The 17,621-nt window shown below is 38.9% G+C and overlaps 2 protein-coding genes across 2 annotated transcripts in view; one reads left to right on the forward strand and one right to left on the reverse strand.

Moving 5' to 3' along the window:
• Positions 1 to 17,621, reverse strand: part of pkd1b (polycystic kidney disease 1b) — a 36,041-nt gene that overhangs the window by 17,512 nt on the left and 908 nt on the right. Inside the window, exons 3-20 of the mRNA XM_065242385.2 lie at positions 16,807 to 16,967; positions 16,416 to 16,534; positions 15,178 to 15,325; positions 14,382 to 14,647; positions 13,368 to 14,096; positions 13,077 to 13,208; positions 12,481 to 12,656; positions 12,229 to 12,365; positions 7,513 to 11,147; positions 7,272 to 7,433; positions 7,053 to 7,190; positions 4,743 to 5,025; positions 4,428 to 4,662; positions 3,436 to 3,580; positions 2,889 to 3,023; positions 2,392 to 2,536; positions 1,703 to 2,308; positions 43 to 193 (exon numbers count right to left, since the gene is read on the reverse strand). Of these exons, the coding sequence (XP_065098457.1) occupies positions 43 to 193; positions 1,703 to 2,308; positions 2,392 to 2,536; positions 2,889 to 3,023; positions 3,436 to 3,580; positions 4,428 to 4,662; positions 4,743 to 5,025; positions 7,053 to 7,190; positions 7,272 to 7,433; positions 7,513 to 11,147; positions 12,229 to 12,365; positions 12,481 to 12,656; positions 13,077 to 13,208; positions 13,368 to 14,096; positions 14,382 to 14,647; positions 15,178 to 15,325; positions 16,416 to 16,534; positions 16,807 to 16,967 (7,503 nt within the window). The remainder of the gene's footprint in view (positions 1 to 42; positions 194 to 1,702; positions 2,309 to 2,391; positions 2,537 to 2,888; positions 3,024 to 3,435; positions 3,581 to 4,427; positions 4,663 to 4,742; positions 5,026 to 7,052; positions 7,191 to 7,271; positions 7,434 to 7,512; positions 11,148 to 12,228; positions 12,366 to 12,480; positions 12,657 to 13,076; positions 13,209 to 13,367; positions 14,097 to 14,381; positions 14,648 to 15,177; positions 15,326 to 16,415; positions 16,535 to 16,806; positions 16,968 to 17,621) is intronic.
• The window catches only part of eme1 (essential meiotic structure-specific endonuclease 1), a 34,943-nt gene that overhangs the window by 227 nt on the left and 17,095 nt on the right, over positions 1 to 17,621 (forward strand). The window contains exon 2 of the mRNA XM_065242386.2: positions 26 to 146. The gene's annotated coding sequence lies outside the window, so the exon portion shown is untranslated. The remainder of the gene's footprint in view (positions 1 to 25; positions 147 to 17,621) is intronic.

A 17,621-nucleotide genomic window follows, 5' to 3' on the forward strand; every position in this document is an offset into this window, starting at 1 on the left:
TTATGTCACTCTCAACTAAATGTAGGAGCAGGAAGAGCTTACAGTGGTGTGAGGAAGATGGTGTGCTCCAATGATGAAGGCTCAGATGAGAGAGAGATGGTAAAAGATTTGGAAAGAGTGAGCTGAGACAGCAGATGATCTGACTGGTAAGACACAGAGATCCATACTTGTCCAGAGGCTGTCACACCACTTTCTGCACAACAACAAAAATCACATGCTTTATAATCAGTAATAAGTACTCATGTATTATTCTTGTATATCATTGACACAGTTTATACCACAGGTCTGTTGAATGCTTCATTCTGATTGATTGGTTTACAAACCAGTGTGTAAGGGTGTGCATTATTTTTTGTAAACATACATGTACTACTATGAAGTAGTTCCAGGTTTGTTAATCGTATTACAGTACCGTATCAAGTTTAACTGAAATAACATATTTATTTAATTTCAACTAATAAACCATTAATATCTGTGTTGTAGTGCAATAAATAAATAAAAAAGAATGAATAAAATAATTTAAAAGATGTCAACTAGAAATGAGTTGCTACCTATATTTTATAAGTTTGATATATATAATATAATATATAAATATATCAAACTTATAAAATATAGTTAAAAATACAGTCTGTCAACTTTATTTTATAAGTTATAACAACTCATCTATAGACAAGATAAATAATAGTAAGTTGAAATGACTTGTAAATCTGAGTTGATTAAACAAAAATGTATTTCATTTAAAGTGCATTGGAAGAATTGTAAGTCATTCACAGTAAGACTGGAAAATGCATTAAACAGTTTGATTTTGATTTGTAAATTTACCTTACGTTATTGACTTGTTTCACAGCTCACTGATGTGTTTTCTTGTAAATTAGCATTTTTTTTATCAGGCTCTTAATTTCTTAATGTCCTGGGTCCGGGATGAAGCATTTTTAAAGAAAAACACCACTGTTGTTTTATATTTTACTATGTTCTTACCTCAACAACAAATTAATACATACCTATCTTTTTTCAATGCGTACAATTAATCTTTGTAAAGCGTGTTGTGAATGTGTTAGCATTTAGCCTAGCTCCATTCATGCCTTTGGATCCAAATGGATGAATTTAGAAGCCACCAAACACTTCCATGTTTTCCCTATTTAGACTGTTACATGAGTAGTTACATTAGTAAGAATGGTGGCACAAAATAAAATGTGGCGATAGTTTAAGCGGATAAAAATGAGAACTATATTGTTTGGTGGAAGAGCACTTATTTTGCAGTACTTCAACCTCGGCTCGCAGAAACATCATCACTCCTGACTACTCCCTCCTCGCACAAACTTCTGTCAATATTACTCTTCTATCATACAATATAGTTTTCATTATTATCCGCTTAAAAAAATCACCAGTCTTTAAATAGGGGAAAACATGGAAGTGTTTGGTGGCTTCTAAATTTATCCCTGTTTGGACCCTATGGAATGAATGGGGCTAGGCTAAATGCTAACACATTCATCACGTGCTGTACAAAGATGGTGTTTTCCTTTAAAGCAAAGGTATTTGATGAGCGTATTTTGTTAATTTCATTATCTCGCTTTTTGACGATTAGCGGCTTTTGCATCTGAGCTCCTTATAGAAAGTTAGGGGGCACTAAATGATAAGACAAACGTGATATAAATTAGAATGTACTTGCACGGTCTAATAAGATGCATTGGCCGGTGTACTTTACCTGGAATGAGACTGAAGTTAAGGGAAATATAAAGTCCAGCCTGAGGGTCTGTTTCCACTGCTTTGACGGTGAAGTTAAAACTCCCCATGGACGTCAGAGTAAACTTTTTCCTGTGCAACCTCTCGTCATCCATCACTCTTATCTTACTGTGCAATGTAAATTCTATCGCAGTGTCCGGTGTCAGATTGGCAATGGGAATAGGTTGGCCCTGCGTTGTAGCAAATTCCATGGCTGCAAGCACAGTAGATATAGGAGGTTCTGCTGCTGGAATGAATGGATTTTCATCAGCCTCCATTTTCAGAAATATCTGCACGACTTCTTGGTTTTCTTCCTTAAGTTGAGAGCTCAGAGCTGATGGAACGTAAAACTGGCAGTGGCTGAAGGGATCAGTGCAAAGTAGATCTTTAGTAGGGTCACCCCGCACGCCCATGGCATTGATTTTAGGAGCGACGAGAGAAAGGGCTTCTTCCCCAGGCATCCGCGACATCATTAATATACGCATGAGCTCTGAAATCTGACTCAGTGCTGACTTGGCCGTCTTTGATGTATGCAGTTGCTTGAGGCCAGAATTACTTCTCTGCATATGATCAGCAGTCAGTGTGCTACCTGCAAGGATGGTAAAGCAACTTCAGATTGAACATCTAATATCACACTGAATGCTAATTCTACTGAAGGCTGAATGTAATTACTTATAACATTCAGAATGTTCCTGCCGGTTTCTGTGGGGTCAATGTCACTCTGTTCTGTTTGTTCTCGCATTACTTTGATCATCTTCTCGGTGACCTTCAGAACCTTTGCGTGGCAGCTCTCGCACTGCACTTCAGAGGGAATCACCTGCAGACAGAAAAAAAGACTACATTTTTCCCAGTACATAAAATGTGCACTCTTATCATCATCTGCTTTAAACAATATCACACGTGGCAGCAAAATTGTTCTTAGATAATATGAATTTCTTCTGAATTCCCTCAACACCTCATTATGTTCAGCACCACTGAGGGTTCTCTCACAGTGGGAAGTCTATATTCGGTGATGAGTCTTTGCCTTTTGTGTCACATTGTATGATTGCCCTGTGCTGGATCTATAGAAAGCTGCTGACGTGCTTTGTGTTGAGCTGTAATTAATATTGAAGGCATAGGGAACTGTTATACTTTGGGCTATATGTGTCATCTCTTTTGAAAGGTCTTACTGTGGATTGGGATAAGGCTGAGCTGATCTGAGCTGCATTCTGAATAGAGGAGATCGGCAGAGATGCCAGGGCCTGAGTCACAACTCCTCGCATCTGAATCTTGTCCTCCATCTCTTGAGGGTTGATGGTTTTTAGCTGTCGAAGAGATCAAATTTGGTTACATAACCTGAAAAGTAGAGGACTACAGCAACTGGAGTGTTTAAAGGAATGTTTTGGGTTCAATACAAGTTAAGGTCAAACAACAGCATTTGAAAATCATAGAAAATTTTGTTTTAAAAAAGGCAAACACTGTTGTTACTATAAATCATTTATCATTTAAGTTAAATTGCTCAGGCATGTAAAGGATAGCCACAAAAAAGTTTGAGAAAATAATTATTTTATATATATTAAATTATAATATTATTTGAGGTTATATATTAAAGTTTTATTACTTAAAAAAATTACATTTTAATGAAACCAGAAAACCCAGACCTTGTTTGCGGTTATATATTAAAGTTTTATTAGTTAAAAAAGTTACCAGACATCTGGTTTGTCATATCCCAGTTACCTGGTTAAGTTGGCTGGTCAGGGCAATAGAATACTGTATGATGTCCTGTGGGTTGCCTTGTTGGAGCAAAGCCCTGAATTCCCATTGGCTCGTGTTTCTCAACCACTCTGTTGAGTGATGGGCACTCAACTGCACTGTCAGTTTCCTACAGAAGATCTCAAAATATTACTTTGGAGCTGTAAGCTGTTAAGCCTTTAAAGGGATAGTTCGGCCAAAAATAATTTAAACCCATGATTTACTTACCCCAAGCTGTCCGAGATACATATGTCCATCATATTTCAGACTAACACATTTTCAGTTATTTTAGAAAATGTTTTAGATCTTTCAGTTAATCAAATGTAAAGTTTCAGGGTCCATGTCCTTCAAGTCCAAAAAAAATGTGCAAATCCGTGCGGTGTTGTTGTAGAAATATCCACATTTAAAACTTTATAAATGAAAATAACTAGCTTCCGGTAATGCCGCCATTTAAGTCGCGTCTGCACTCAAGATGAGAGCGTACGTAGTTAATGGAGGGTTCTGTGCTGCTGCTCTGTGCCCCCACCCTCCGCATTTGTCATACGTCACTAAGAAAAGTGCGTAGACTATGCTGATACTTTCTCCTGAATACAGAGGAGTCTAAGATCGCGACATTACCGGAAGCTAGTTATTTTCGTTTATAACGTTTTAAATTGGGATATTTCTACAACAAAACGGCGCAGATTACCCTAACCCCTAACCCATCATTGCGGAGACGTTTGGATTTCTTTTGTGAAGGATGGATGAACATTTTTTGGACTTGAAGGACGTGGACCGCGTAACTTTACATTTGATTAACTGAAAGACCTAAAACATTTTCTAAAATAACTGAAAATGTGTTCGTCTGAAAAACAATGGACATATGCATCTCGGACAGCTTGGGGGTGAGTAAATCATGGGTTTAATTTCATTTTTGGCCGAACTATTTTAAAAAGAAAATGTGTATTTAAAGACTGCATATCCAAGAATTGACTGACTTTCTCACTGTGATGACAGAAGCCCCCATGCTGTCCTCAACTTTCACCAGCACATGAATAACAGATCTGTTTTCCATTGTGCTTGGACTGCCCAGTGGCACCAGGGAGCCAAACGTGCTCTGAGGTCCTCTGTAAAGTGTTATCAAGGGACATAATGGTCCGAAGTCTTCACACTGTGCCACCTGCAGTGAAAATATCAGCTGAGCTGACTCACCATCATCATCGTCCATCCACCCTGCCATTGAGGAAAAATATTGGGTCAAACAACAGAGTCATCACTTTGGTGCAAATAACAGTATATAGAAACCACACCACCTGAGCAGCTGTAACAGACTCTGGTTTCCAAGAAATGAAGGGAGTCGTCTGGTGACAGTGTGCAAATGCCACCGTAGGGAGGGCGGTTGGGAACTAAAGTGATGCTTGCTGATCCCCAAAGCCCAGAGGAGGATTCAGACACATTGAGAGTGAAGGTGTATGTATGGTCCTCTATCAGCACACCTGGTCTAATGACGATCTCTCTGTGTAGGCTTCCTGTTGTGGTAGTGATTTCATTTAGACTTAGAGCTTCACCTCTATGATTCTCAGCAGTCCATGTGTACTGTAAAATTAAGTGTTTTAAAATGAATAGAAATGCATTCAGTGCTTTTATTCAGTTTTCTGTACATCACTGTAACCTAAATTAAGTTAAAAAATGTAAACCAGTTTTTTTTAGTTATGTCTTGTTATCACAGGTCAAAACTTAAAATAGTAGGTTGAACTGACTTACAAAACCAAGTTGTTTTGACTTCATGCTGCATTTTATTTTGATTACAGTGATTATAGGTGTTTTTGAAATGAGGGGCACTACATATTGGGGACTCTTAAAAGTTTTTTTCAGCAATACATCTGAAAAATGAGATGCTTGACCTTTTTGTATATTAACATAAAGAGGTAACGCTTAATACTGTGTGAGGTGGTATTTTCAATTACATTTATGTGAGGTTTATAATTTTTAAAACCCTGTTATGGGAATTTAAGGGTTATTCACACTGATCCAACAAATTGCAACAAACACCTTTCGTAGGATCAGTGTGAATTTGTCCTTGGAAGTAAAGAACTCAGATGCAAAACCCTCTAAGTGCGTCTTAAATTTTTTTTGTAAAAGAGCATTTTTATCAGACTCTTATGTTTTGGTTCAGTAATTTCACTTTAATGACAATGAAAAGGTTATTAGTCAGTAATTGAAAATCCTAGTTTTCATTAGTATTTAACAAATTTTTCTTTCACTGCAAAACCTCCACTTCCACTTATAAAAAAGTTACCAGTCACTCTTCTTCACCTTGACACCGGGTGTGCCGCATAAGTCTTAAAAAAGACAAACCGCTGGCTCTTTGATCACCCCCTGGTGGCTGGCTGCCGTACAAGTCATAAACCCCGCCCTCTCCATTCAAACGAATGGCACTCTGCCCTTAATTAAAAAAAATATTTACACTTCCAATAAAAGTTTCCTAAAGATGGTTTTGGTCCTTTCAGGTAGTTGATATCACGCTGATATATGTTCAATTGTTATTTTTTGTGATAAGTTTTATTTTAGCTAGTAATTTGATGCTATAGAAACAGGGTGTGTCGTTATGATTGGCATGGTTGAATTGGGTGCGCCAGCGTTTGGTTGGAAGTTTGATAGCGAGCCTCCACCTCTGGCTTCACGGGCGATTCCTTCTGCGCATGCCTTGGCTCCAAACTGACGTTTTTACGTAACATGGCAGTGACCATGGTTGGACATTTTTGGCTTCAATTCATTAAAATGGAGGGAGGCGACGTTGCGTCGTCCATCTTTTTTACAGTCTATGCTTGACATGTGCGCTGTCGTTGATCCAATTCATCTTCCATGCACTTAGAGGACTTTGCTGAAAAGGATTCTGCCAACAAACTGGTATTTCAGAATGGCCTGAGGCCGGATTAAGTGAATTTAAAGCAAAACATTTTTTATAAACGTATAATATGTGTTGAGAGCATTTGGTCAATATCAGTATCTCATTTTTGATGGAGGTGGCGTTAAGCAGCTTTTGCATCTGAGCTCCTCATGTTTAACAAGTTAAGAACACTTATTCATTTGATTGGCTGCACCCGAAATAGCATACTTCCATACAATAGACGAAAAGCAGTAGGCGAAGTGAGTAATATTTCCAAATTTATATTCGGAAATATAGATGTAGACCTACTTTCTGAAGATCCCGAAGTGTTTATTCGATATACACATGCTATCCTGTGATACCCAGGAGAGGAGATATCCAATGAAGTAGAAGGAGGAGGATGGGCGTTGTTTTATTAAAAATTGCCCAAAGTGGTAATGTGGCTCTATTTAAATACAAATATATTAAATACCTGTTCCTTGTGTTTAAATTGCGCTTGATTTACATAATTCCAGTTAATGACTAACTTGTTGTTATGAATTCAACACGTCCAAATTCATTCATACTATCCATATTCACACTATATAGTACTTGTTGTTTTAATTGTCGATGGGTGGGTACTTCATCTAATTCACTACCTACTGTCACAGTATGTGATTTCGCACGCAGCCAGCGTGTTTTTTTCTGGCGACAAACAGTGCAAGTAGAAAACATAGAATTAGAGTACCGGTACCTGTAAAGTGTCTTTAAAAGAAGAACATTGGCCAGCCAAAGCTATGTATTGGCTGTGACTCAGATGGAATGATGAAAAAGAATAACAGGATGTGCACTTTACAGCCACAGGTAGCAAAGGGGTATCATACACTGTAACCTGAATAAATGAAGACGGATTGTTAATGATACATTTGTATAATGAAACATCTAAAAGCAAGGTGAATTAGCTAACACTCACTGACTGTGATGCAGAGACAGATTGTCGTCCGCCTTTGTAGAGCGTGAGAGTGAAGTGGTAAACTTTTCCTGGAAACAAGGCGCTTCTGGGAAAAAGAAGAATATTGCCATTTCTTGGAATAGAGTGAAGTGTAAAAAAGGCTGCAGATGATGATGTGGTGTTCTGCAAACACAGAAACATATTAAGTGTTAATTGTAGTAAACAAGTAGTTAAACAGAATCTGTCGCCATTAGTACTTTACCTCAATGTGGTAATCCCAAAGAAATCGAAACAGCTTCATATCCTCTGCTTTTGAATCTGGATCATATGACTCAGTTGCATCCAGTATGAGATCATTTTGATTTGACCAGATTCGATGAGAGCCGCCTTTAATCAGAGCAACCAGCTGACTGTGTAGCACAACGATCTCTATGGTCTTATGGTGCTTTATGGGAGTTCCCTGAAGTCCGGTGGTAAATGTCAGACAGTAGTTTCCCACTGTAAGAGTGTGCTTTGGCAGTAAAAGAAGGGGTGCTGTAACATCTATTGAGTCATTTAAGGATACCTTGTCCGTTGCTGAGCAATTAGGGCCCTTGGAAATCTCCCAGAGATAAAATGCTTTGTGTGAAATGCAACCTCTGAGATCCACTTTTGCTTCAAAGAGGCTTGATCGGGATTTTACTACTTTAGATTGTCCTACAACGTAGATGTGAGGCCGGGTACATTCCAGTTTTTGTAAATCAATTGTCATTTGTGTTGAAATCTGACTTATGTTATTGAAAGCTGTTACATGCACCACAAATCGACCAGTTATATTGTATATGTGGTCTTGTATATTGGATTCTGTAACTAGGGTTCCTCCACTGGGTTCGCCAAAATCCCAAATGAATTTAAGGTCACTGCCTCCATCAGTGATAGCTATAAAATTTATTGGATAGTCCATAAAGGCTTTGTCATGGGAGCTAAGAAGCTTAACTTTCCTCACATGCCTCTGTACTGTTGCTGTAACGCTCAGGGACTGTGAGCAGAAGCCATTATCAGCTTTCAGTGTTATGGACAGGGAACCATTAGTAATAGGTGTGAAGTGAACATTTCGCCCCATTTCCTGTGAGGAATAGACTCCATTTAATACGAATGTCCAGTAATAATTGACTTGTGAGTCACTGTTTCCTGATGCTTGAAAAGTCACATTTTTTAAGGCTTCTAGGACAGCAGAGCAACAGCCAATCAGATGCAAGTCTTGAATTTTTTCCACCACTTGCACAGTTATGACCGCTGTTTGGTAACTGACATTATTTCTTGCTATAGCTTTTACCAGATGGTTTCCAACTGAAAGAGATGAAGTTGTAAAATTCTGCTGAATGTCCACAGAGGAACTCTCATTCACAAACTCCAAGGTGAAGAAAACATCACTTCCTCGTGAAACAAATGGTTGGAAAATTACAGTATCGCTCTCACAGACTACGCTGTTGCTAGCCGTTAGCGAAAGTCCTTGGATGGGATCCTGAACCAACACAATGTACGAAACAGTTTGCCAGCTAATGTCATTTGAAGCGTTAAGTAAAACATGGTGATCTGAAACATCCACAGAAGAATAACTGACTGTCTGACTGTCAGCAAGAAAGATAACAGTATTGTTGCTAAAAGTTAAAACCCATTCCCAGTGTAGGACATTCCCTTTCCTTGCAGTGCCTTTAAGAAACAACAGGCTATTTGATGTGACAAAAAAGGGTTTGGATTGTCCGTTTATCGTAAAGTCAACTTCAGATATGTTCTCCTGAACACTGAGTAGCTTGGTTGCATCAATAGACCCAAACACATTTGAGACGGACACTCTAAGGTTGACCACACCAATAACTTTGAAGGTGTGCAGAATGAAGGGCACATCTGATATTACAGACTCAGAGCCCAGGAACCACAAGTACTGAAGGTCTGTTCCAGATGTTACACTGACAGAGATTGTCACTGGTGTATCTTTTGTTACAACATTCACCGGCACTGAAATGCTCACACCTGAAACAAACTCTACAGCTCTCAATGAAAGTTCACTATCTATTGATCCAATAACATTTGATACCACTAGCCTAACATATATATCACCTGGACTGCTAGTAAATAGTTGAAATTGTTCACTATCACTTACAATTCGGTTAATCATATTTTGACGTGCTTGCCACTCATACGTCAAGTTAGAACCATGTGCCACAGATGCTCTCAATACCAAAGTCTGATTGGTCAAAAAATATCTTGCAGACCGCAGGCCATCACATAGGATCTGAACTCCATGTATTCTCTCGATGACCTCAATATGCAATGTGGTTTCCAACAGACTGACAAGATTTTGTGCCGTGACTTTAATCTGAAATACCCCTGCTTCAGGAAACACATACCAAAACTCTGAAGTTCCAAGTTTGGGAGGTGACAAATAATTCACAGTCCAGTAAAACTTGACATTCGTAATAAAATCAGTCTGAGCTTTTATCAATACCCCTGTTCCCACCTCAGCAAATGGTTGACTGGTATTAACCATTAAATATGAGAGAGGGGCCTGCACCTCTACCTCTATGGACACTGAATCTGAACTTACTGCATTAGATGCGGTGACAGTCACTCGAAACCTGCCAGGAAAAAGGAAAATGTGTGATTGATTTTGACCCTTCGTTTTTGAGGAACCATCTCCGAAATCCCATTGAAAATTAGCTATCTTACCACAAAGCTCAGCCCAGAAGTTATAAGGGTGATTTACAATCAGTGCAACATGGTTACCTTCATACTGTATGGATAGATTAGATATGGACTTTTGAACAAAGATTGATGTTTTTGCTGTTTTATTGCAGACTTTGTTACCTGCCAGCACTGTAATTTCATAAAAACCCTCTTCTGTAAAAACAAAGCAATGGTGTGACAGGCCTATAATTGGGGTATCAATAGAAAAGTTGTGGTTCCACCAAAACATGTAATTCTTAAATTTGGGAGTCACAGAAACATTAAAGCATATTTCCTCACCCACGGCTACAGCGCTCTTGGCTGACTGCAGTACAACATCTGTTATTCGGTCTTGCACACATATGTTGGTTTGATAATGGACCGAACCTACTGGGCTATAAGCATTTACACCAACTGTGTAAGTCCCTGAATTTAGAAAACTATGTTTGATGGTGGCAGTTCCTTTAACAACGGATGATGGCGTCCCATCTCCAAAATCCCAGTGGAAAGTCAAAAGAGGAACGTAACCTTTCACCAATACAAAAAAATCAATCTCGGCCTTACTCACAATGCAGTCCAATGGCAAAATGTTACTTAAAATTAACTTAAAGACTTCCACATTGACTGACTGGTGTTCCTTACTAACACCGTTATAAGCAATAACATGAACTGTGTAATTTCCAGGAGACTTGTAAATGTGGGAGGCAGAACTTTCAGAGTGATCTTTCAATATTGAACCATCTCCAAAATCAAATGTCCATTTTAGATGTGTGCCTGAAGATACTTTACCAGTGATTTTAAAGATGCTATTGAGTTCAATGTAGCTGGTGAAATTCAATTGGAGGCCAGAGATAGACTTAACTACCTGTACAGCTGTATAGTTAGTCAAGACAGACAGGGTGTTGTTGGCCCAGACGGTGACGTTGTATGTACCTGGTCTTTTAAAAACATGGCTGACTTTCCTGCTATATTCCTTCATATTACTGGAGTCATCACCAAAATTCCAAGAGTAAAGCACTCCGTATGAAGAAGGCCATGGTGAGACTTCAAACAGGATGGTGCAGTTGACTTGACAGATGGTGTGAGATGATGACACCATCAATCTTGATAGTGGAGTTCTTGCTCTAACAGTTACATGCTTTTCAATATGGTCATATTTGTTGTAAGCCTCTATTTTCAGGGTGTAGTCACCTAAAAAAGATAGTTTAGTTGGTGAATGTTTCTCAACAGTTTAAACACTTAGGGGTGGTTTCCCAGACAGGGTTTAGAATAGAATAATCCAGGAGTAGGCCTTAGTTAGATTAGGACATTTAAGTCGTTTTTACAAACAAACCTTACAAAAAACAATACTGGTGTGCATCCAAAGATAAAACAATACCACTGATAATAAGATATGCCAGTACAAGGTGCTTTTAAGAGTACAAGTATCATTTTTCCGTTAGTGCGGTCCGTGTTCACATATTTTTTTTTACTGTACTCGAAATGCTTCTTTAAGTGACCGTACACCATGTGACAACGGTCAGCGCTGTCATTGGTCTCTGACAGCTCTTACCGTCTCATGACCACCCCCACATTTCCACGACAACCAGCCTGACAGGGAGAACGCAGCTATCAAGATGTGGAGATAAACGATGCACGTCTTTACGAAGTTTCTTTGCTTTAACGCGAAATTGCGTAGCTGTTCTATTAAAGCCTTTCTCACGGAGCCGTTTGCTAAAAAGCCTGTAATGTCACTATTTGTGTGTGGAGGACAGCTATGCATTTAGAAAATCATCAGCTCAAACGTAAAGGAGACAGCGAATCTCTGCAACGGACCAGGATTGGCTTGTTTTTTGTTAACCCACAATATAACACCCGGCTCACGTCACAACGGAAGCCCAGTGGCTCAAACATGTGGAGAACTTCCTGTATTTGGTTCGGCCCGAGGTCCAGCAGTGTTCACACCACAGGCGGGTCGCCCCAGAGTTCGGCGACAGCCGCTCCGAGACCACCTGTTTAGAGCGGTCTCGGAGTGGCCGTTTAGTGCGCACCCGATTGCGGCTGTTGTGTTCACACTGACCCAAACGAACCGTACTCGGAGCGACACGTCATTTGGGCTGACCTAAACAGTGTATATGTGAAAGCACCCTGAATTAAGGCAGCTCAAACATGCATTTTAGTCTGGGACTAGGATAAGCCCTGTCCAGGAAACCACCCGTTAATGTTATATATGTAGCTATTTAAAGGCGAAGGCTGTTTTTTGCTCCAGTAATTTTTGCTATGTAGCTTGTACCTGGGAAAGAATATGTATGATGGGCGGAGTCTTGCAGATAGATGTGTTTGACAGTTTGGTGTAGATAGCTGTCTTTCATCTCTACGGCAGAGGAAACTGGGTGACTGGCTGAAGTTGTATTATCACCAAAATCCCATCTGAAGAGATAAATAATTTATAATATAATATAGCATAATTTAATATGATTTAAAACTCAACTCTTCACATCAATTTAAATGCATAATTTGAGAAAATTATTTCAGAGATATTAACCTTATTGTAACTCCTATAGAGATGTCAGCTTTAACTTGAATTGTGTATATAGATGAGATGTGTGCAGCAATGACCTCTGGCATGGAAATTACTGTTAGGTCAGCTAATGGGGTCATAAGATCGGCTGTAATCTTGAGTTCAATTAACTGAGAACTCACAGGGTTGCTTCCAATTACCTAGTATAGAGAAAGCAATAATGATTATTAATGAAATTAGAAATTAATTTGTAACAACATCTAAAGGCTGAGTTTCATCCCTGCTGAAAAAAAAACAGCTTACCAGCAAGACCACCATATGTTGTGTTTTGGTGCTAGTTTGCTAGTGAACACCAGGGAAACCAGCACCAAACCAGCATCAGCACCAACATTAGCACCAGCTAAACCAACAGCAAACCAGGACTAGCACCAGCATCCCATGCTGGTCATACCAGCAAGACACAGCATATGTTGTGTTTTGGTGCTGGTATGCTGGTGACCACCAGCATCAAACCAGCATAGACCAGCATAATTCCCATGCTGGCTTGATTCTGAATTTTTCAGCAGGGATGTAGGAGTTTCATGCAGGAGTACAAATTTCATTCATACTAACATGATTACCTTAAGCTTGTATTCGGCTGGCTTCTTAAAAACCACACTATAAGACTTCCCAATATGTGGAAACTGAGCCAAGCCATCAATAACCCACGTATAGCGCACTGATGAGCCGGTGGCTACTGAAGCTGTAAACAACTGTAGATAAAATTCATTAAGTAATCCAAAAATCATTTAAAGTGCAATTCGTGACATTCTAGATGACATTCTACAAACCTTTCCTTCAAATACCATTAGCCATCATATGCTAAAAGGTCACTAGCAAACTTTTCATGTGCAGTAACAAAATATTTGTACCTGTGGAATGTCCACTAGAACTCTGCTGAAGCCCTGAGGTTGGATGCTCAGCCCTGTAACTGGAATATGAGCTACAACGCTCACAGTAAGACTTTGGGAGTTCAAGCTGTTTGAAGCCGTGATATTAAGCAAATATTCTCCTTCATCTGAAAGCATCATGTACACGTGAGAGAACCACATGTCGGGAGAAGACCTCATGCATCCTTCTCCGGCCTCGGGCATCTCGGCAGGGCAAGAGGAATGGAACAACACGCCGTTCTTATACACAGGGGCCGCCCAGGAGCTGGTTGCATTTACCCCTGAAGCAATTTTGATGACAACAAGTGTTGGGATGTTGACGGCCACATGCGTTTGATTGTTTTTGTCAAGCTTTGGATACAGCACCTGTAACCCTGTAACAAGACTCTGTATTTTGTTTGGACCTTTGGTTTGCATTGTAGTCTGCATGCTGCTGGGTATTGTGGGAACACCATACTGTGCCATTGTGTCCTCATAAATCACCCGGATGTCACAGACGAGACCATCTAGCCATTGGCCTTCTCCTGATTGGGCAGACAAACTTCCCTCTAACCAGCCCCCCCATTCAGGTCCATGCATTGAGAGGTAACTCTGGCGCCAGGCCGAACTGGTCCCGTCAACACAATGTAGAAAGTCTCCAGCTCTTCGAGTATGTTGCACTGCCAGGATGTCATCAGGATAGACTGTGATATCTTTGTCCTGAACTGTAACCTGCACAAATAGTAACAATATAGCGTAACTTATTTAGTGTCCAACTTAGTAAAATACTGTTAGATACCGTGGATAGTTGGGTACCCAAATTTTTTTTTTGTGGTCAAACCAAGGGACAACTTTTTTGTTTTTGTGGAAAGCAAAATGAACTTTACCATAAATTGGCCTGGAGAAAAGTGTGCCCAAAAACGAGAGAAACCTCAACATTTCTGATTGTTGCCATGGCAATAGTCATATAGGCAATTTGTCAAACAAGTAGTGAATGAGTAAAGTATTGCTACGTACACTGATATATGTGTGGTCGGCACTTGGGTCCAGTTTCAATGCAATGTCTGCCATCAAGTGGAAGAAAGGTGATGCCGCAGGGTAGCGAGGGGGCAGGGTGAACACACGTCCCCTGTTAGAAGAGTTGTATGGGCTGCAAGGACTGGTGACAGGTAGACAGATCTCCAGCAGATGACACCAATACTGCCCACTGACACAGCCACCAGTTGTGTTACACATGGGCATCATGGAACAGCAGCTGAAGGCGTTTAGTAAAGAACTACAACCTGAGTGTGGGAGAGTAAATGTTTAATGACATTTTTATGTTGGCACAGTGTTCCTGGAGCTCAATTGGTAGATTATTGTGCTAGGACTGCAAAGGTTGTGGGTTAGATTCCGAGCAAACATAAAAAATGTATATCTAACTTGCTTTAAAAAGCTTCTGTCAGATGAATACAATATATAAAAATAAAGTGAAAACTGTGCACATTTTTTGAGAAACGCTTTGGAAAAGGGAGTCGGGCCCAGTACCAAAACACACTTGTAGCCAATCAGCAGTAAGGGGCATGTCTACTAACCAACATCATTGCCTGGGTTGCGTATGTGTGGGGTCGGTGTATCAAATGAAGGTCCAGATACTATTGGCATATGGGCGTGTTTGTTTAGGTTATTTCAAATGTCAACATTGGCTTTAAGAGATCGTGCACCCCGCCTTTAACAGAGTGGGTGTTGATAGTTAGGCAGTGCTTAATTTGCAGCTGTCAGTAGATTGACATGCATTTATTTTTCAAACAACTGCTGAAATTTCACAACTCACCTGGTGGCACTAGGTGATGAGTTGGGCTGCAGTAGGGCCGTAAGATTTGAACTCTGGCGAAGGTCACCTGATCACTTGGCTGCGTCACCAAATCTAAAGACATCACTTGACCCTCATGACTGAACCAAAGACCTGGAAACATCATAATCTGGGCACACACACACCTTTCATTTAAAAAAGGTAATTTTATGAGCACCACACACCTTATTTAGGGTCAATGCAATATTTAATTTAATGCGAATGACATATTGATTAGGCTGTAAAGAATAAACAATGCATACTTTTTAATAGGTTGTATATCTTGGTGTCGTTTGTTCATTGCAAAACAGACAAAATGAAATCTGATAATAAATTGGTTGTAAATTCACACACATGAATTAAAAAACTCTGGCCCTTGATAAGTCACACAATTAAATAAGACATTTATCTATAAAAACTAGGGCTTTCAAAAGATTAATCGCGATTAATCGCATACAAAATAAAAGTTTGTTTTTGCACAATATATGTGTGCAATTTCTTTGCATATATAAACAAATATGTAAAAAAATAATACATAAACAATTTTCTTACATTTACACGTATGTGTGTGTTTATATACTGTATATATACATCATAATTACACAAAATAAACACACAAATATAATTTTTCGTAAACCTGTTTCGTATGCAATTAATCGCAATTAATCTTTTGACAGCCCTAATACAAAGGTCTATACAAGGTATTTGTTGCATTAGACTATAAATACCATCATATCCATGCATTATAAATATTTAATAGGAACATGCACTTAAAGGGATAGTTCACTTTAAAATGAAAATTCTGTCATCATTTACTCATCCTCATGTTGTTCTAAACCTGTATGAATTTCTTTTTTCTTATGAACACAAAAGAAGATATTTTGAGAAATGATGGTAAACACGCAGCAGTAAGTGACCAAAGACTTCCATAGTAGGAATAAAAAATATGATGGAATTTAATGGGTACCATCAACTGTGTGCTTACCATCATTTATCAAAATATTTTCTTAGTCATTTATCACAATACTTCCAAAATATTTTTTTTTCCTACAATGGAAGTCTATGGTCACTTACTGCTGTATGTTTACCATCATTTCTCAAAATATCTTCTTTTGTGTTCATCAGAAAAAAGAAATTCATATGGGTTTAGAACAACATGAGGATGGGTAAATGATGACAGAATTTTCATTTTAAAGTGAACTATTCCCTTAAATTTTTACCTCAACCCTACGTTGACCTGGGTCTGGTGGAGAGGGTAGTAGTTGAATCTGGGACACTTTGTATATGGCTGACATTAGTGGCACACCTGTCACATAGCTCTCGGATGATGGCAGAGACACTTAACAAAGAAAGTGCAAAGCATTTCTGTCAGTAAAGATTTTTGACAATGGTTTTGACACATGGCATGTGAGCTGTAAATAACCCTATAAAGCAGTTTGTCACACCCTAGCTGCTTACTCTTCTGCTCAGTTAGCTTTAAGGTATAATTCATGCTTGAGCAAGTTGAGCTCATAAATGTAATATAGCAATATTGTAAACACATGTAACGATCATTTGTATAATGTTACTATTCCTGTTGCTTAACCGCAGTAGAGTATTGTGTTAGCTCACCTGATATCTTTCTTTGACAGATAATGAAATTCCCATTGTCACATATTTCGTTCATCCACTGTCCGGTGGCCAAAGCCATTGAAGTACACGCTGTAGCATCCGAATTTTCAAACAGACCCTGTCCCATTCTATTTCTTAGCCAAACCCAAACAGAGGAGTCCCTGGAATTTGAAGAGAGCAAAAGAAAATATAGCATAATCCTTTTTGCAATAGACAGTTACAAATTGAAGCCTACAGTTTTGCTCATAAGTTAAACCCCTTGCAGAATTGCCAAAATGTTTAAAATATTAAAAAAGAGAAGATAGAAAATGTTTTTATTTTTTATTTAATACTGCCTTGAATAAGCTTTCTCACATGAAGAGACATTTGCATATAGTCCAAAAGACACAATAAATATATAATCCAAAGTTTACGTATCCTTGATTGGTGTGATTTTACCTATAACTGTTTAAGGCCTTTTGATAGTTGTTCTTGTGACCATTGTTTGTCAAATAAACTATCTGTCTTCAGAGAATTTCTCCTATTATTGCACTTTCTTTGCTTTAACATCATCTTCTGTTTATTTGACCCCTTTTCAACAATGCAACTATACAGTATATGCGGTTAATATCCCTTTCAAACTGAGCACAACTGAGACATATACCCAATATTTACAAAAGATGCAAACATTAATGAGGCTCGAAAGCATCACAATACATCAAGAGTCAGTGCACTCTAAAAGCATTGTCCCAGAATCCACCCATTTCTGTGTTATTATTGAAACAACACATTTTGTCTTACTTTTAAAATCAACACAAATAATGTGTTAAAAGCTT

This window comes from Paramisgurnus dabryanus, chromosome 1, assembly GCF_030506205.2.
Source record: "Paramisgurnus dabryanus chromosome 1, PD_genome_1.1, whole genome shotgun sequence".
Taxonomy (NCBI): domain Eukaryota; kingdom Metazoa; phylum Chordata; class Actinopteri; order Cypriniformes; family Cobitidae; genus Paramisgurnus; species Paramisgurnus dabryanus.